We start from the raw sequence: 20,975 nt of genomic DNA on the forward strand, positions 1-20,975 counted from the left end.
CCCTCCCTCGGGTTGTCCCTCCTTCCCCACCACCCTTATCCCCCTCCCCCTGGATCACCACCTCCTCTCCCCCCCTTTAGGGTTGATTCCTCCTTCTCCCTTCCCCAGGATTGCCCCACTCCTCCCGTTGCTTGGATCTCTGTATCGCTGCACTCCTCGTGATGTACTATCGTCTGTCTTGGCATCGAAGTTCGTCCTTTTCTCTCGGAATCTACTCCCTTCAACCCCCTCCCCCCCCAAAAAATCTTGTTAACACGGTTTCCTCTATCCAATTTCATGGTCTGAAACTGGTTTTATACAGCTTCAAATGAACAGGCAATTTTCAATGTTTCCCCTAATGTTAGCGTGTCACCTTTCTCCAACAACATGTTTCTCAAATCATTTGATTTGCAACTTTGGACAACCTGATCCCTGGTTTGATTCTCCAACAGCTCCACAACTGCAGCCCTCAGAATCTTGACGTAATCTTGTGACAAACTGAGCAATGCCTTCCCCCTCTGTGTCGATTGCCGGAATACATGTTGTGGAAATATAGCATTTGTTTGCACCCCATATTGTTTCTTCAAAGCAGCAACAGCCATCGCATAATCTGCTTTCCTCTGAGATTGCCAACCTACTTAGATTCCACCACCTGCGCCACCGCCTCCCCTGGGCTGGGGGATTCCAATCTGACCAAAATTACAGAAATGGAGTTCAATGTGTATTGTTGCACAAATAATAGTTGGACTTCTGCCCTGACAATTTTACCGAAACTTCCATGTTTAATTTGTCATGTTGCAAATGTTCTTAACTTCCTTTTCTTCAAAAAGAGGAACTAGCATAACTGTTGCTTCTGTGCCTTTGCTTTAGGCACTGGTATGACTGTGGCAAGGTGCACTGAGTATATGAGGCACTTGTAATTGCAGTGTCTGTACAAAAGCCAATTGAGAGGTGGGAATTTGTATCGCACAAATCTATCATACAGATATACCACCAATTTTCCGACAGCTGATAGTCTGGCACCTCCTTTAATCTGGGCAACATTACAAGAGTGGCACACGCGCTTTCGGGATGTGTGCCTCCGCCCAGAAAGAGTTACTTGTTAAGTCTATAGTTTAGGTTCCAGCAGACCATGGTGGTTTAGAGATGGGGGAGGGGTATAATTAGTGGGTCAAAGGTATACTGTTAAATTATTATTATGTGACCTCTGTTGGTCTGGAAAAATGGATAATCCAGCAACGTTCTGGAACTAAGGGTGCTGGAAAATCGATGGTGTACCTGTACAACCATTGGACACTGATGGACAAGGCTAAGCAGGTGAACCCACTTTCCAGTTCTCTCCAACTCTTGGAACCTTTCAGTGCTCAAAGTGGATATCTAGTGTTTTCTCTTAACTTATACTGAGGTATTCTTTCGCCTCCCTCCTCCCTCTCAGACAATGAAATCCAGGATCCCACTGTCTGAACAATAGTGCAGCTGGCCGAGCTGCTGCCTCACAACATCAGATACCCTGGTTGACCCTGACCTATGTGCGTGGAGTTTGCATGCTCTCAGAGGGCTGTTTTTATGTATTTAACCGGGGATTGTATGTGTATGGCCATAAACTTACTGATCTATATGTAAGAAAAGAATCTCACTGTACCTTGATACACGTGATAATAAAGGATAATAAACCGACACGTGCTCCGGTTTCCTTTCACATCCCAAAGATGTGCAGGATTGTAGGATAATTGGCCCCTAATGCAAAAGAAGTGGATGAGAAAGTTAGAAAACATTGAACTAGTGTGATGATTGACACAAAAGCTGGAGTGACTGAAGACTGAAGAAGGATCTCGACCTGAAATGCCACCTATTTCTTTTCTCCAGAGAAGCTGTCTAATCCACTGGGTTACTCCAGCTTTTTGTGTTCTATCTTAAACCAACATCTGCTGTTCCTTCCTACACATTGACTTAATGTGAATGGTTGGAGTGGACTCGATAGGCCTGATTCTGCGCTGTATCTTTCAATCAATCTTTCTTGCCTTTTTTAACCAATTATTTTAAAGATATGGCACTTAAGATATGGCACTTTATCTGACTCTCTTCGATTTATACACCTCAATTAAATCTCTATATGGCCTTCATTGGTCCAAAGTAAATAACTCCAGCCTGGGCAATCTCGCTTTATAGTCAATCTTTTCCAGCACAAGTATTGTTCAGCAAATCTACCCTGAAGCCCCTATAGTGCAGCAACATCCTTTCTGTAACCAGAACAGTATGCAATAATCTCAATGTAGATGAACGTGTTTTATATAGTTTTGCTATGACTGTTGTTGGAGACACAAGGAACAGCAGATGTTGGAACCTTACATGGATTGCAATGTGCTGGAGTAACTCGGCAGGTCAGGCAGCATATCTGAAGGACGTGGATAGGTGATGTTTCAGCTCGGGACCCTTCTTCAGACTGTCCCTACCCGAAACGTCGCCTATCCATGTTCTCTAGAGATGTGGCCTGACCTGCTTAGTTACTTCAGCATTTTGTGTTTGTTTTTTGGTTGTTGTATTACTTGGCCTGCATTTGAAGCAAAGTTTATGAACAGACTGGGCAAAAGATGCATCACATTGCTTTTAATGACTTCAGACTGCCGCAACGTTGTCCACAACCAGCAGGTTTTTGGAATTTTATTTAACGTTGTGATGTGGAGAAATGCAGCTGCTAGTTTTCCAGCCTCAAAGGTACCTCAAACAGCAATGAGTGCTGGAAAGAACTGCAGATGCTGGAGTAACTCAGTGGGACAGGCAGCATCTTCCTTTTCTAGTTTATCTATTGTGTTTTTAATATTTAATTGGCCTGATGATTATATGATGTAAACTATCATAGCATTTCTCCAAAATAATGCACTGTTTTTATAATGTTAAATTAGGAGAACTGATTTCTGGTGACAAGCCGTTTGTGAGCAGTTTTGGAGCCCATATCTGAGGAGGGATGTGCTGGCGTTGGAGAGGGTCCAGAAGAAGTTAACGAGAATAACCCCAGGGATGGTTGGGTTAACATATGATGAGTGTTTGACGGCACTGGGCCTGTACTTTGGAGTTTAGAAGGATGAGGGGGAACCGCATTGAAACCAACCGAATAATGAAAGGCCTGGATAGAGTGGATGTGGAGAGGATGTTTCCACTCGTGACACAGCCTCGGTATAAAAAGAAGTTCCTTTGGAAAAAAGATGAAAATAAATTGCTTTAGTCAGAGGGTGGTGAATGTGTGGAATTCATTCTCACAGACGGCTGTGGAGGCCAAGACATTGGGTATTTTTAAAGTGGAGATTGACAGGTTCTTGGTGAGTAAAGGTGTCGAAGACTACGGGGTACGGCAGGAGAATGGGGTTGAGAGGGAAAGATAGACCAGCCATGATCGAATGGTGTAGTAGACTCTGGGCCGAATGGCCTAATTCTTCTTTTACGACTTATGAAACCAGAATACCTGGAGGAAACCCATGTTTTCACAGGCAGAATGTGCAAACTCCACACACAGCACCCGAGGTCCGGATTGAATCTGGCTCTCTGGTACTACGAGGCAGCAGCTTTATCTGCTGCGCCACATTGCCGCCCAATGAGCAAATAGTCCCATAAGGAGGGAATAATATCCAACAGTGTATTCGATTTAGCATTGAAGGACAGTGGAAGAAGATTCAATTGTAACTTTAAATAACAAGTTAAAGTAGTAGAATCAGGAGATCTGTGGGGAGAGATGGTGAGGGTAATTAGATAGCTTCTTCAAGGACATCATAACAGTTCCAAATACCCATCTGCTTTGATATGTAATTCTTTGATTCAATGTAATTTGTGTTCTGTTAATCCTATTGCGTATCCTATACACTAGTTCTGTTGGATTGGAGCCTTGTGTTTATGGAGTGCAGCTGTACTTGGACAATGGAGCATTGAACTCTGACCTAGATTATTCAAAGGTTTTCAACATTTTTCCTTGAAGAATCAGATTCATGAATTCTTGTGGTCTGTCCCCCAACTCTTCAAAGCCCATTCCTTCCCTCAGGCAGCTTGCTCATTAGACAAGATGTATATACTCACAGTGCCCTCCATAATGTTTGGAACAGAGACCCATCATTTATACATTTGCCTCTGTACTCCGCAATATGAGATTTGTAATTTTTAAAAATCATTTGTGGTTAAAGTGCACATTGTCTGATTTTATTAAAGGGTATTTTTATACATTTTGGTTTCACCATGAAGAAGTTACAGCTGTGTTTATACATAGTCCCCCCCATTTCAGGGCACCATAATGTTTGGGACACATGGCTTCACAGGCATTTGTAATTGGTCAGGTGTGTTTAATTGTCTCATTAATGCAGGTATAAGAGAGCTCTCAGCACCTAGTCTTTCCCCCAGTCCTTCCATCACCTTTGGAAACTTTTATTGCTGTTTATCAACACGAGGACCAAAGTTGTGCCAATGAAAGTCAAAGAAGCCATTATGAGACTGAGAAACAAGAATAAAATTGTTAGAGACATCAACCAAACCTTAGGCTTACCAAAATCAACTGTTTGGAACATCATTACCAAGAAAGAGAGCACTGGTGAGCTTACTAATCGCAAAGGGTCTGGCAGGCCCTTTGGTAGACCTCACAGCTGATGACAGAAGAATTCTCTCTATAATAAAGAAAAATGCCCAAACAACTGTCCGACATCAGAAACACTCCTGAGTCGGTTGTGGATTTGTCAATGACCTCTGTCCGCAGAAGACTTCATGAACAGAAATACAGAGGCTACACTGCAAGATACAAACCACTGGTTAGCCGCAAATATAGGATGGCCAGGTTACAGTTGGCCAAGAAGTACTTAAAAGAGCAACCACAGTTCTGGATAAAGGTCTTGTGGACAGATGAGAAGAAGATTAACTTATATCAGAGTGATGGCAAGAGCAAAGTATGGAGGAGAGAAGGAACTGCCCAAGATCCAAAGCATACCACATCATCTGTGAAACACTGTGGCGGGGGTGTTATGGCCTGGGCATGGATGGCTGGCTCACTTATCTTCATTGATGATACAACTACTGATGGTAGTAGCATAATGAATTCTGAAGTGTACAAACACATCCTATCTGCTCAAGTTCAAACAAATGCCTCAAAACTCATTGGCCGACGGTTTATTCTACAGCAAGACAATGATCCCAAACATACTGCTAAAGCAACAAAGGAGTTTTTCAAAGCTAAAAAATGGTAAATCCTTGGCCAAGTCAATCACACGATCTGAACCCAATTGAGCATGCCTTTTATATACTGGAGAAAACTGAAGGGGACTAGCCCCCAAAACAAGCATAAGCTAAAGATGGCTGCAATACAGGCCTGGCAGAGCATCACCCGAGAAGACACCCAGCAACTGGTGATGTTGATGAATCACACTTTAAGCAGTCATTGTATGCAAAGGATATGCAACAAAATACTAAACATGACTACTTTCATTTACATGACATTGCTGTGTCCCAAGCATTATGGTGCCCTGAAATGGGGAAACTATGTATAAACTGTTGTAATCTCTACATGGTGAAACCAGAATGTTTAAAAATACCCTTTAATAAAATAAAGTGACAATGTGCACTTTAACCACATGTGAATACTGGGGCAAATAAATAACTGATGGGTCTTTGTCCCAAACATTCTGGAGGGTACTGTGATTCATATGGAAGACGAGAGCATCCCTATCAAAATATGTTCTTGAGATTAAGATGGCAAAATGCCTGGAACAGCCATTTATCAACATATGATGCCACTGTCCTGTCAGCTGGCAAGACCCAAAATATTTATGTGGTGGTGGTGGTGAGAGAACGGCAATAATTGGCGGCGCAGTGGTATAGTTGCTGTCGTACAGTGCCAGAGACCCAGGTTTGATGCTGACTATGGATGTAGTCTGTTGGAGTTTGTACTTTCTCCCCGTGACATACATGGGTTTTCTCCAGGTGCTCCAGTTTCATCCCACACTCCAAAGACGTGCAGAGTTGTAGGTTAATTGTGTGAGTAAATTTGTAAATTGTCGCCAGTGTGTGTAGGATAGTGCAAGAATATGGGGGTTGCAGGTCGGCGCTGACTCTGTGGGCTGTAGGGCCTGTTTCCGCAATGTATCTCTAAGCTAAACTAAAATGTTTGGGCCAGGAGGGTATGAGACGTAGGCATGTAGTTTCCACTCCCATGCCCCCCCTGTTGCATTGTACTTCAAGGTATCAAGTTGGTGGATAGACACAAAATGCTGGAGTAAACAGGTCAGGCAGCATCTCTGGAGGACAAGGATGGGTGACGCATTTCTGGTTAGGGTGGATATGAAATAATTCTATTGAATCAAAAGATTCAGACCACTCCGACCATCGATAGCATCCGCCTATCACTTGAAAGGATTCAAAGTGCTGGAATAACTCATCGGGTCAGGCAGCATTTCTGGAGAACATGGACAGGTGACGTTTCAGGTCGGGAACCTTCAGCCTTGTATCTTTACCTATCACTTGCCAGGCTTTGTCCCACCCCCACCTCTCTTCCAGCTTTCACCTCCCTGTCTCCAACCACTGAAGACGGGTTGTAAGCACCCCCACCACCATTCCCCCTGTCTTACGTCCCCTGTGGCCCCCTGGATTCTCACCTATATCTCTCCTTCCCCCTACAATCCTTCATCTAGCTTCACAATTCACAATTCTTCGATCCTTTTGTTCCACACTTTCTGCGTTTTAATCTCTGCCCATTGTCCAATCATTTGCCTATCAAAAAAAGTAATCACCTATATAACAACCTATTATCTGCCTTTGCTATGCCCCTCCTCTCTTTTCCTCCCCCCCCTCCTCCCTTAAAATTTGTCCGAAGAAGGGTCACAGCATGAAACGTCACCTCTCCATGTTCTCCAGAGATGCTCCCTAACTTGCTGAGTTGCTCCAGCACTCTGTATCATTTCTTGTAACTGCATTGCCAGAAATCATGGGCATAAATCTCTTCTGGGCTCTCTAACTCCTCCACGTCTTTCCTATAGTGAGGCAACCAGAAAATAACATAATCCTTTTCTTGAGGCCAGCTGGGGTTTATGTAGGTTCCGCATGACATCTCTGCTTTCATATTCTCTGCCTCATTCAATAAAAGCAACGGGTTTAACAGTAATCCCTGGAGACGGTCATTATTCACCTTCCTCCATTCAACACCGCACTCTTGCATGTTTTCCATCCAACTTTGTATGCATGATTTCAATGTGCCTTAATGCCAGATGCTTTCTTTTTTGCTGTTAAATCTGTAATAAAAAGCCTCTTAGAAAGCCATTGTTTAGGTTTATTATTGTCACGTGTACCGAATTACAGTGAAAAGCTTGGTTTTTGTCCAATCGTGTCAGATTGAACTATACATATCAAACCAATGTTTTCTCTATTACGTTTACCAAGGTACAGTGCAACCTTTTTGCATACGGATCAGCAAGACTATCCCTGCACATAAGCGCAACCCCCCATTTAGTACAGAATGTACAGAACAGCCCACTGAGTCTATATACAAGAGGCGCCATTTTACAATCCCAGCTGCAGCTGGACACAAAGGCCTCTTCTGACCGTCGCCCCCATTCCCGTCGTGCCGTGAACCGTTGCCTTCTCCTTGCACAGTCCCCTTCAGCCCTTGTTCCTTGGGGGCACCTCCCGCAGCTGACCCAGAGGGCTCAGAAGGTAACCCCCCCCACCCCCCAGATTTAGAGCCTTTTGTCCACCATGGCTACAAATATCACTCCCACCTGAGTTTTTGGCACATTGTTATTATAGAAATACTATTCAATTTGTGGCAGTTTTGTGGCTACTTTTTTACACTGCCATATGCACATATTTTTCAAAAAAGGTTGACTGCATAGGTTTTAATAGGAGTCTTAAAATTGGAATGGGGTTAAGAGGTTTGTTCTTATGTGAAGGAATTTCTCGAGCTTAGGGGCCCGGCAGCTGATGGACAGCTGATGTTCATGGGATCTAGGGAATGGGGAATCTATAACATGAGAGAAATGTAGACTTCTCAGGCAGATTATGGAGCTAAGGTGTGAGCCCATTGTGGAATTTGAGCAAGCACGGGAAAATAAAGTCAAGGCAACAATGAGTTTTGCTGAATCTTTAGGTCATTCCTTTTCTACATGGGGGGGAAAAAAACTGAAGGTGCCAGAAATTTGAAAACAGAAAATGAACATAGCTTAAGGTGAGAGGAGCAAAGTTTAAAAGAGATGTGGGGTGCAAGTTGTTTTGTACACAGAGTGTGTTCGGTGCTTGGAACGTGTTGCCAGGAGTGGTGGTGGAGATAGATATGTTAGTGATGTTTAAGAGGCTTTTAGATAGGCAGGGAATGGAGGGGTATGGATCACATGCAGGCAGGGGAGATTTGTTTATCTTTGCAACGGCTTGGCACAGACATTGTGGGCTGAAGGGCCTGTTCCTGTCCTGTTCTATGTAAAATGTCAGCATTGTTCACCAGGTCGGGCAGCATCTGTGATGTAAACTGAATTCATGTTTCAGGTCAATGAGCTTTCATCAAAACTGGAAGAAACTATGTTTCTATCTTCACTGATAGAAGATAATTCCAAGCTGCCCAAGTAATTCCAACATTTTCTGCTTTTATTTCTTCTGGAAATGGCTTAAAGCAGTTGACAGGATTCTGTGATATTTGGATGCTATTGCTTCCTGCTTAAGTTCAAATGGAGTCCAAGCCTCAGATACGGTGGACACTTTCTTTTCCTCTTTTCTTTTGACTGCCATTTCCTATAAGTGCTGAGTAACAAAATTAAAACGGATGTATAATTCTGACAAAAGGCAGCCCAGTCAGTGTCAATTATAAAATTGCTCCAGGCACTTGCCATCAGAGTAGGCAAGGTAGGCACTACCCTGACTAAAAATTATTAAATGGTAATTATTAAATATAAATAGTAAAGGCATGGGAGAATTATCGATCTCTTAAGTAGGCATAATTCTCCCGTGCCTTTCATCCGCAGTACATGTACTACGCGAAACTATGTGCAGCCCACGTGCCGTCAACGCTGCTTCAAGCCTTCAATGACAAGGGGAGCTGAAGGCAGCTGAAATACTGCCTTTGCACTGTGGACTGCCTCATGGCCTCACTTGCTGTGCTTGGTGACACTGCATGGCATTCATTGCCCGGTCCGTGTCTTTCAAAGTAGACCAGACAGTGAGGGGACCAGCTCAAGAGTGGGTCAGCGGGCGATGGATAACAGAACAGCGGGTGGTGTAGCTTACTCCTGTGTCAGCGCGAGTAACCTCTGTTGGTCCCTTGTTCGCGCTGACACAGGAGTAAGCTCCACCGCCCGCTGTCCTGTTATCCACCGCCCGCTGACCTGCTCCGCATTATGATCTTTGCTCTTGAGCTGGTCCCCCCCACTGTCTGGTATACATTGAAAGGCATGGACCGGGCAGTGAATGCCATGCAGTGTCACCCAGTGCAGCAAGTGAGGCCATGTCCTGCTCCCGGCAGCAGTCGGGATTTAAGGATTTGCAGGAAGCGGCTGACATGAGCGAGGCCGATGAGCGGCAGAGAGAGGTGTCAGACGGAGAGCACTGCCAGAGATGAGCGGGCCGGCAGAAGGCGCTGAGGTCCCAGCGGCCGTTCGCAGCCACCCGAGCTAATTCCCTCCCCGGCAACAATGCGGTGGCTCCGCGCCCAGAGCGCCGCGGCAGCGGTGAGTGAGTGGGTTACTGGCATGATCCCTGACCCCCCTCCTTCTCAACGCTCCTGCCCTCCCCGCAACTTTACCCCTGGCCAGACTCCCCACACACTGTGAAAGGAACTCTTCCCCCCCAATTGGTCCCTTGAACTAGTATTATCATTCAGTAAGATCATAACTGATTCAACTTGTCCTGGTGTGCTCCCGTTTTTCCCACCATCTTTCCAACTGCCCTCAACCTCCACCCCCCACCCATTCAGTCATTCAGAATGGAGGAGATTTGGAAGCAATGGGCAAATTGAATTGTTACTTTCTTTTTTATTTTTTTGAGCGTGAGAAATTCTATGTCCCGCCAGCCTTTCAGAATTTAGCTAGGATTCTAGGAAGAGTGCAGTATGGAGGGGGAAAGTGGAGTGAACCTGTTAGACCTCCCATTGTAACAGGCTGTTGGTAGATCAGGGAATTTTCATAAAGACAACTAGCAGTTGTATTACACAAAGGAAAGGAAGTGTTCTTGGGGTAAAAAATGTGTCCACACTTAAAAATTAATTTGTACCTTACTATTTCTTATCAAAGTTAAATTTTAAAGAGTAATTGTATACTTTGAGTGTATGTTTGTTTTACGAAACGGATGATTGATCACAGAAGGTTTTGGTACTGATACAAACACAGAAGGAAACCAACTTTAACATTTTAGTTTAGTTTTAGAGGTACAGTGTGGGAAACAGACCCACCGAGTCTGCACCAACCATCAATCATCCGTGCACGAGTACCCTACACCTTGGGGACAATTTACAGGGGACAATTTACAGAAGCCAATTAAACTACAAACCTGCACTTCTTTGGCATGTTGGAGGAAACTGGAGCACCCTGGAGAAAAAACTCCTGACTTTACCTATTCGTCCCATAGTGACTGAATCAGCTGTATAAGGTTTACAGCGGGTTCCTCGTAAATAAAGCAAGGAAGTGATTTATGACCATATACTAAAACTGTTTAATATTTTCTCATACACCCTTCATCCCACAAAGCAATCTAATACAACTTTAGTTAGGCCACATTATATATTGGTCTAGAATATTTAGATATTGTATTTTGGTCGATGCATTATAAGAAAGATGTCAAGGCTGTGGAGAAGGTACAGAAGTGGTTTGTTGGATGTTGCCTGGATTAGAGGATATTTGCTATAAAAAGAGGGTTGGTCAAACTTGGACCGTTTTATCTAGAGCATCAGCGGCTGAGGGGAGACCTGACAGAAGTATATTCAATTATGAGGGGTAGTGATAATATAGCCAGTCGGGCTTTTGTTTTTGTAAAGAGGGAAATGCCAAATACTAGACGACACAGATAAAAGGTGAGAAGGGGAAAGTTTAAGTGAGATATGTGGAGCAAGTTTTGTTTTAACACAGTGGTAGGTGCCTGGAATACCCTAGCAAGCGAGCTGTGAGAAACTGGGACAATCGCAATATTTAAGAGACATTTAAACCGGCAGGGTGAATCAGAAGAAGTCTCGACGCGAAACGTCACTCGTTCCTTCTCCAGAGAAGCTGCCTGTCCCGCTGAGTTACTCCAGCATTTTGTGTCTACCTTTAGATAGGCTGGGATTGATGGAATATAGATCATGTGCAGGCAGAACAAATGAATTGAAATTGCCATCATGTTGGCACAGACATTGTGGGCCGAAAGACTACGTTCTAGTCTTTCTCCAAAGCCCTGAAAATCTTCCTTTTCACGTGTATCTAAATGTACAATTATTTAATGGTATCACTTGATTGTCTGGTTTCCCATATCTCTGTATAGAAAGCACAGTTTATGTAGACCGTGTTATTCTGACTTTTAATTGTGAAACTGAATTCCATTCGAACTCTGTTTCTGACTGTGTTGTGTTCCAGTCAAAGAACAAGACTGATAAAGCATTCTGTTTAAGATAACCTGTAATTAAGACTTGTTTGATATTCCTTGGGGATTGGGAGGTTTAGGGATATTTCTGATCTCGCTGTGACTTTGCCTGTGTGCTATCACCATGCAAGACTGAAGCACAGGAAGCTCTCTGTGATGGCCACCCAGTTGTGCACCATGCAGAACATCTTGTTTGGGAGTGTGCAATGTTGATAGCGTTCTGCAAATGTCAATTCCAGCTAAATTACAAGCAATGTTCCTAGTCCATTGGTGTTTGAGGCTAATTGTTTCACTGATAAGCAGCCGATTACATTTCCCTCACGTCTTTCCTGTGCCCTCAGTGAAAGTTGCAATGATCGCACTCGCCAGCTGCTTGCATCTTTGGGTGGTTGATAAGATAAGCACCATTAAAGAGAAATAGCGCTGCCAGAGACCTGCTTCTTTCTCCCCCCCCCCAATGCAGACATGACACACTGCTATTTCTAAGTAATAACTTATTCTGTGGTTAATAGTCTCATGCAGGCTGTGAGCCGAAGCTCTTAAACCAATCATCCACTGATTATTTCCCAGATGAGTTAAAGGGTCATCATCACTTTGTGTTAAAGTGCAGAACGTTGAATGAGATTGAGCGACGGTGACTCAATGGTGCAATGACACTTTATTATCACATCGCGTACTAACCGGTAAAATAATACAGCAGATCTCACTGCGCTGACAAAGTTACAAAGGTTCACCAAACGGTCCTATCTTCTGCCTGCTGCGGCACGTGGTAACAGGCGGTATTTTTGGCGTATGTGGTAACAGGGCGTATTTTTGAGAAATTGACTGAAGGGGTAGAGCGGTTGGCAAATATTGATTAAGAGTCGGGGCAGAAGGAGATGGTGCATGGGGATGGGGTGGGGCGAGTGGGGTTGCTGTGTGAAAGTGAGGAGAGGAATGTGAGTGTGAGAAACAATATCCACCTCTGAACTTGGCCCCGAGTCACCGGGGTCGATAGACACGGGGGCTGCACGGGCGATTGCCAACCCCCGGCCGACAGGCAGCCGCCGCGGAACCTGCCTGGAATGGGTCCGAGGCTCGTCTCCCGCTCGCCCCCGAAGAACGAGAACCTGAAGGAGGAGATAGTCGGCGACTCCAGTGGAGTCTAACCTGCGCTTTCCAGGTCGTCTCTTGGGAGACGCCCTCCAGGGAACAAAGGCTAAAGCAGCGGACTGGAGAAGGACAGCTCGCTGGTGATCTGTACAAGGGGGGAGAGGCGGTCTGGGCAAGGACGAGACGACGCAAAGAGGACAAAGAGGGACCTGGCGGGAGGGGTATGAGACTGGGAACAAAGAGGGACCATAATGAGTACTTTGTTGGCATCAGATATACGTGACAGCACTTTGCGTACTTTGTGTATTGTACACAAAAACAGAATTTCACTGTACCTAGATACATGTGACAATAAGGTATTATATTCCTTGAATATATCTGTGAAGATAAAGTGGATAATCAAACATCTGCAAGAATTGCCCATCATCTGGTGTGTGCATAGGACCTCTTCATGCTCTAACTGTAAGAACTCAATTTTTGGTTGCACAAAAATGTCAGATCTATTCATAGTCTCAATTTCTCAAGAGATACCAGATGGTTTAGAGTCTGTTTGTTGTAGGTTAATTGGATGATCAAAATAGAAGGCAGCAGAAACCAGCCAGAAACCGTGCAGCAGGCCGACACTCCATAACTTTGGCATGTGTCTGGCTCTTTTTGAGAGTCCTGAGTGAGGGATGGGCCTGTAAAAACCCCCCACAAAAAACACACACACACAAACCCAGATTGGTATCAGAAGGATGCAAGTATACTACTGTGTAAACAGTGCTGCATAAAAGACAGGCCCTCCAGCACTTGAACTAGAATTTGTGCCCTACACAAATATCCTTTCACTGTTTTGGCATTATATCCATGTAATCAATCCTTTGACCCAAATTTATGGGGACCATATACATTTGGTTCTTTTCTCCCTACCTTCCTCGTGAAACATAGAAACATAGAAAATAGGCGGTGCAGGAGTATGCCATTCGGCCCTTCGAGCCTGCACCGCCATTTAATATGATCATGGCTGATCATCCAACTCAGTATCCTGTACCTGCCTTCTCTCCATACCCCCTGATCCCTTTAGCCACAAGGGCCACATCTAACTCCCTCTTAAATATAGCCAATGAACTGGCCTCAACTACCTTCTGTGGCAGAGAGTTCCAGAGATTCTCCACTGTCTGTGTGAAAAATGTTTTTCTCATCTAGGTCCTAAAAGATTTCCCCCTTATCCTTAAACTGTGACCCCTTTTTCTGGACTTCCCCAACATCGGGAACAATCTTTCTGCATCTAGCCTGTCCAACCCCTTAAGAATTTTGTACGTTTCTATAAGATCCCCCTTCAATCTTCTAAATTCTAGCGAGTGAAAAGCATTCATGTTTCTTATTTCATTTACTACTGTGGTAGCTATCCTGATGGTCTACACATTTAAGATGTATTTAAGATATGCAAGCATTTAAGATAGCGCAGCACAGTGGTGCAGCTGGTGGATTTGCTGCCGTACAGTGCCAGAGACCCGGGTTCAATCCTAGCTGCGGATGTTTGCGAGTTCTCCCTGTGACAGCGTGAGATTTCCCCGGGTGCTCATTTTTTTCTCTCAAGTCCCAAAGATGTCCAGGTTTGTAGGATAAGACTTCTGTAAATTGTCACTACTCTGTAGGATTGAAATGATGTACGGGCAGATCACTGGTCGGCTGTATCTCGAAAACTAAAAACAAACTAAAGATACTGAAAATGAAAGAATCAAAGTTCTAAAGCGCACTTCAGCCAAGATCCTGCAAAAAGCTTTTGAAGTATACCTGTTGTGGTGCTGTATGAAACTAGTCAGTTTATGAACAGCACGGTCCTACAAATAATAAAATGATAATTACAAAGTAATCTTTTGGCGATGATGAGCAAGAGATAAATGGTGACAGACAGTAGAGAAAATTGCACTGCTCTTTAGAGATACAGTGCGGGAACAGGCCCTTTGAGCACGCCGACCAGTGATCACCCCGTACACTAACCTACGCACACGAGGGGCAATTTTACAACTTACCAAAGCCAATTAACCTACAAACCTGTAGGTCTTGGTAGTGTGGGAGGAAACCGGAGGACCTGGAGAAACCCCACACCGTCACAGGGAGAATATATAAACTCTGTACAGACAGCACCCGTAGCTAGGATCAAACCCGGGCATCTGGCACTACGCCACTGTGTCGCCTTATAAATATTTCATCAAAAAAGTCCTATATTTCTCACGGAGAGATCAGATGGAACGGGACATCGTAAAGGTGGGCTTCTGACTACATCACTTGATTGCTGCTACATTGCAAGATGGGTTTAGATTTGTAAGTTAACCTATCTTCTGACTTGGAAATCTCAAATTGTAAATGTTTTGATCAGGGAACAGAGCTCAAATGAATACGTGGGGATAACATTTTTATAGCCTTCCCAGTGTTATGACAGTGTTTTCAATGCAATTTTTCCTCTTCCACCCAATACAGATCTCTGAAGAAACTTAGTGAGGACAGTTTGACGAAACAGCCGGAAGAAGTCTTTGACGTGTTAGAGAAACTTGGCGAAGGGTGAGTGTTGAATATTTGCAGAGAAAAAATCTGTCAAAATCATGTTGAAGGTTTTCCATTTTGAAGGACAATGATATTATGACAGCTTTGTAGCCTTGCTAATCTTCAGTCCAGCAATCCCCTTCAGTCCTGCAATTTCCTTGACATCACGTTCGACACAATTATTGCGGGCAGAAGGGCCTGTTCCTGTGCTGAACTGTTCTATGCATCTTCCCCCCCAAAAAAAATCCTTGATGTCTCTTTACCAACCATTCCCATTTTAAGGAGCTTCATAAAAACCGTATCTGTCTTTTGGTCACAAGAACAAACATCTTTTTGTGGCTTTGTGCCAAGGTTTGTTTATAGTGATCTTGTGAGCTATATTTTGCTTTATCAAAGGCACTATAACAATATTATTAATGACGCTTTAGGCAGCAAAGATTTTAATTCCATTGCAGTGATTGTGACCTTGTGTGCTGTACTGTTTCCCCAGCTGTTTTCTAAATCATTCAGTTAGTGCATTCCATTCTTTCTTATTTTTAGCACGTCTGAACTTTTGTGGCTTCTTCGTCACCATCCTCAGCATCTTCACCGCATTCCAATCCCATCTCTAATTAAAAGCATCTAGTCGGCAGCACATCAGTAACTGGGGCCGGTGAAACTGAAGAAGTTGATTGTTGGAATGGTTGATAGTCAAACATACCACTTTAGTTAGAGATATAGTGTGGCAACAACAGGCCCTTCGGCCCACTGAGCCCATGCTAACCAACAATCATCCCTACACTAATTCTACCCTACACACTTGAGACAATTTTACAGAAGCCAATTAACCTGCAGGTCTTTGGAATGTGGGAGGAAGCCGGAGCACCCGGTGGAAACCCACATGGTCACAGGGAGAAGGTGGAAACTCCATACAGACCACACCTTTGGTCGGGATTGAACCCGGGTGTCTGGCACTATAAGGCAGCAATTCTACTACTGTGCCACACTAACCTTGGTACAATTTGAAGCAATGGGATTGGACGGACATCCAGGTATACTGGAGTCTTGGCTAACAGAAATAAGAAAATCTGAAATATAATCAGAAAAGGCTAGAAATACTTACAGGTCTGTTGGTGGATTAATTGTTAATGTTTTGGGCCTGTCTTGTGGCCTAATTCATCCATGTCGACTAAGTTGCCTTTCTCAGGTTAATCCCACTTGTCAACGTTTAGCCAGTAGCCCTGTAAACCTTTCCAATCTATGTCCCTATCTAACGATTTTTAAATGTTGTAATTATACCTGTTTCAACTACTTGTGTTGCATTGGGGAGGCACAATGACACAGCGGTAGAGTTGCTGTTTTACAGCAGCAGAGACCCAGCTTTAGTCCTGACTACAGGTCATGACTGTATGGGGTTTTCACCGGGTGCTCCAGTTTCCTCCTACACTCCAAAGACGCACAGGTTTGTAGGTCAATTGGCTTCGGTAAAGGCTGCAAATTGTACCTAGTGTGGCGGATAGTGTTAGTGTACGGGGATCACTGGTCAGCGCAGACTGAAAAGGGCCTGTTTCTGTGCTGTATCTCCAAACTAAACTAAACTGTTTCCTCTGGCAATTTTCAGGAATTATATACTATTTTGTTTCTGTTTGACGCAGCGGTAGAGCTGCTGCCTTATAACGCCAGAGACCCGGGTTCGATCCCGACCAAGGGTGCGGTTTGTATGGAGTTTGGACGTTCTCCCTGTGACCATGTGGGTTTTCGCTGGGTGCTCCGGTTTCCTCCCACATTCCAAAGACTTGCAGGTTAATTGGCTTCTGTAAATTGTCTCAAGTGTGTAGGATAGAATGGCCAATGTGTGGTTAGCCTGGACTCGGTGGGCCGAAGGCCCTGTTTCAATGCTGTATCTTGAAACTATGCTAAAGTGGTATGTTTGTCTGTCAACCATTCCAACATCATCTTCTTCAGTTTCACCAGCCCTAGTTATTGATGTGCTGCCGACTAGATGTTGTTAATTAGAGATGGGGCAGGAAGGCGGTGTTGATGCTGCGGATGGTGGCGAAGAAGCCACAAAGTACAGACATGCTTCTTCTTCTTCTTTTGTGTGATGTGCACAGCCTAAAGTTGTTGGACAACTTGTTCTATTTGATCTTCCGTTTGTGCACGTCGAGTTGATTGCATTAGTCGAAACAGGGCGGACCACGTGAAGGTTGCAATCTTCCACCCCTCAGACATGCTAAAAATAGTATATAATTCCTGAATGTTCTCTGTTTTTCAACACTCCCTAGTTCCTTGCTGTTTATTGCACGTCCTACCCTGGTATAACTTACCAAAGTGCAACAGTCCACACTTGTCCAGGTTAAATTCTATCTGCCAGCCCTTGGATCACTTTCCGTTGATCTATGTCCTATTGTAACCTTCTTCCTGACCTTCCAACTACCGCTGTGCCATCCTGCACCATCTCTTTCATCTTTTCTTTATCCTTCAAAATTCACCTGATATTTGGCCCTTACAGTTTCTTTGCTCCGCCATTGGTGTCCATGCATTATCGATGGAGTTCTTTCACTAGTTCTCTCTGCCTCACTACTTCCTTCCTTTCCTCTTAGTCTGACAATAGGTGTAGTACGCCATTTGGACCGTCGAGCCAGCACCACCATGCACTGTGATCATGGCTGATCATCCACATTCAGTACCCCGTTCCTGCCTTCTCACCATTTTGCCTGACTCCGCTATCTTTAATAGCTCCATCTAACTCTCTCTTGAAAGCATGTAGAGAATTGGACTCCACTGCCTTCTGAGACAGAGAATTCCACAGATTCACACCTCTCTGGGTGAAATAGCCTACCCCTAACTCTCTGTTCTAAACGGCCTACCCCTAATTCTGAACCTGTGGCCCCTGGTTCTGGATTCCCCCAACAAGTCTGCTTGAAGCCTACCTCTTTGTATTCCTTTATGGGACATAGGTATCGTTGGGACGGGTGGCATTTGCTGCACATCCATGATTGTCCTGAGATGGTCAAAGAGTCTTACAGCGTGGAAACAGGCCCTTCGGCCCAACACCAATGGTGTTGGTGGACTTTTAATCACCTGCCCTAATGTGTCCTTAAAATACTTCTGTGAACTACAAAGCAGTTCATTCTAGGCAGAGAGAGTTACAAAACACAAGGACGTTTCTGTACATTAAACTTAAACTAATTAGAGGCAGACCATGGCGCATGTTGTTTCTATTTTTGAAATAGTGAAAACCCCTAAAAGGTATAAACAGGGAACCAGATGAATAACTTTGTGTACTTTTGAGCCTTATTCAGCTCACTGACCCAATTGTGTCTGTGGTGAGCTGTGTAACTGGCCACATTTTCCTCTTAACAGGCAGGCCAGCATAAACATGTTCAGCTGTCTCACTGCCTTGATCAAATAAATATCTTCACAATATTGCCACGGGATTGTTTGCAGCCCTTGAAGAGGCAGATAGAGCCGATGGTGGCACTTCAATGGGACACAAAGTGCTGGAGTAACTTAGTGGGTCTGCTAGTATCTCTGGAGAAGATGGATAGGTGGCATTTCGGGTCAGGTTAGGTGACGTTTGATCAGAATTGACTGTCGGGGTTGTTTTTGTGGAGAATACCATGTCTTCACATTTTACACCGTTACTTCCTACTCACAAGTACACAAAGTGCTGGATTAACTCAGCAGGTCAGGCAACATCTCTGAAGAATATGGATCGAAGAAGGATCTCGACCCAAAACTTCAACTATGCATGTTCTCCAGGGATGCCTGACCCCCGGTTACTCCAGCACTTTGTGTCGTTTTTTGTAAACCCACATCTGCAGTTCCTTGATTCGACACTTTAGTGGGATTGGACTGAGTTTGTTATCCTAAATTTTGCACTCATGTCTGTAGAGTTTTTTCAATCCATAGCTTTCTGACATGCATAACTCACTAAATTTCTAAATGGAAAAGGGAGAGGAGGCTTGTAGTCATTGCGCATGAAGAAGTAAAATGGGTTGGACAAACTTCCTCTTTCATGGTTATCTAGCTTGGACATTACTCCAGCAACAAAATTGGGTGGGTGCCTTTTTGGTGTTTCTGAGATAAAGGGAGGACCATGGGCGACCTCAACCAACAGTTCAAAAACTGACTTCAGTGCCCACAATAATTCTGTGACTCCACCCCATCAATTGAAATTTCTCACTGAAATTTAGAGCTGGGTGAAATGGTTAGATTGTTTTCTTTTGGAAGTTTAAAGAAAAACTAGCTTCTTTATCAAAACACCCTGGACTTAACGTTGAAGAACACAGAGATCATTAGACATAGGAACGGATAAGGCCATTTGGTCCATCAAGTTTGGTCCAACTTGGATCTATCTTTCCCTCACACATTCTCCTGCATTTTCCCCATAATCATTGCCCTTACTAATCAAGAACCTATCAATCTCTGCTTTAAAAATACCCAGAGACTTGGCCTCCACCGCTGTCTGTGACAACAAATTCCACAAATTCATGCTCTGGTTAAAGAAATTCCTCCTCATCTCTATTTTAAACATACGTCCTTTAATTCTGAGGCTGTGCCCCAGGTCCTAGACTCCCACTAGTGGAAACTTGTTGAAATAGACAGTGCATCGCAGACCATATTGAACTTGTAACAGGAGGCATCCCAGGGGCATTAAGGCTGAAGGTGTCAGCACGAGGAGAGGGACGATGGTTCCGTAGAGACAACAGCTGCAATGGCCTCTTAATGCCAGCGACGCCTGGCACTGTAAAATGGTGCCACAACATGGCGCATCTTGCATGTGGACAGTGGACTGTTTTTGTACGTTATACCATCAGGAATTGGACTTATGTTGGGCAATAATCTTACTGATCTGTATGCACAACAAATAATTTTACTGTACCGTGGTAAGCATAATAATAAAGAACCATTGGGATACTTTCCAAACTTTTTACGAGGGTTATTTTGCAGTAGGATGTTGAGGTTGTCTGAGACTGGGGACTGTTCTTGTTTCTATTTTGACGTGTGTTGCCTGGTACAATCAGAGAACATGCAGGCGGACTGCTTCCCCACAATTAGTTTCTGTTTGTGGGTTTCCTGTTGCAGAGGAAAGATTAGAGGCCTGTGCAGAATGGCTGTGCGTACGTACTCAACACTGGACACCCACACTTGTCAGTGAGTGTGTTTCGCAGCCATCTTCTGACCTTGGCTTTACGTTTGCATTGTGATTGCCACCCACAATTTTGCAGCTTCTTGTCGGGAAACATAATTCCTTAAGAGAGTTGAGTGAACATAGAACATAGTACAGAATGGGAGGGTATTGGAAACAAACGAAAGGCATCAATGTGGGCTTTATGGATTTTTGCCGTCATTGGGATCCCTGTTGAAAAGCATTGCTTAAAATACGTTGGAAGCAAATTAAATTGTAGTTTTCAAAAGGGAAGTGAATATGCAATGCAAAAGGGGAGGGGCTGCAGAGCGAAAACGCTGCTGCCTTGCAGCGCCAGAGACCCGAGTTTCTTCCTAACTACCGGTGCTGTCTGTGTGGAGTTTGTCCGTTCTGCCTGTGACCGCATGGGTTTTCTCCGGGTGCTCCGGTTTCCTCTAAAGATGTACCTGTTTATAGGTTATCACCTCTTCCCCAGCCAACAATGGGCCATTATGGGCTCAACTCCTCCTTAGTCATCTGCTGCTGGCTCTGATTTGTTCTGGCCTTTTGCTACATTCACTTTACTTTCAGTCTGAAGAAGGGTTCCAACCCATCCTTTTTATCCAGGGATTCTGCCGGACCTGCTGAGATACTCCAGCACTTTATGTCTATCTCAGATTTATAGGTTAATTGTCTTCAGTCTATT

At 44.2% G+C, this 20,975-nt stretch overlaps 1 protein-coding gene across 1 annotated transcript in view; it reads left to right on the top strand.

The window, feature by feature from the left end:
* The window catches only part of LOC129707322 (serine/threonine-protein kinase 3/4), a 108,690-nt gene that overhangs the window by 605 nt on the left and 87,110 nt on the right, over window positions 1–20,975 (top strand). Inside the window, exon 2 of the mRNA XM_055652274.1 lies at window positions 15,094–15,174. Within this exon, the coding sequence (XP_055508249.1) occupies window positions 15,094–15,174 (81 nt within the window). The remainder of the gene's footprint in view (window positions 1–15,093; window positions 15,175–20,975) is intronic.

This window comes from Leucoraja erinacea, chromosome 21 (genome assembly GCF_028641065.1).
Source record: "Leucoraja erinacea ecotype New England chromosome 21, Leri_hhj_1, whole genome shotgun sequence".
In the NCBI taxonomy this organism is placed as follows: domain Eukaryota; kingdom Metazoa; phylum Chordata; class Chondrichthyes; order Rajiformes; family Rajidae; genus Leucoraja; species Leucoraja erinaceus.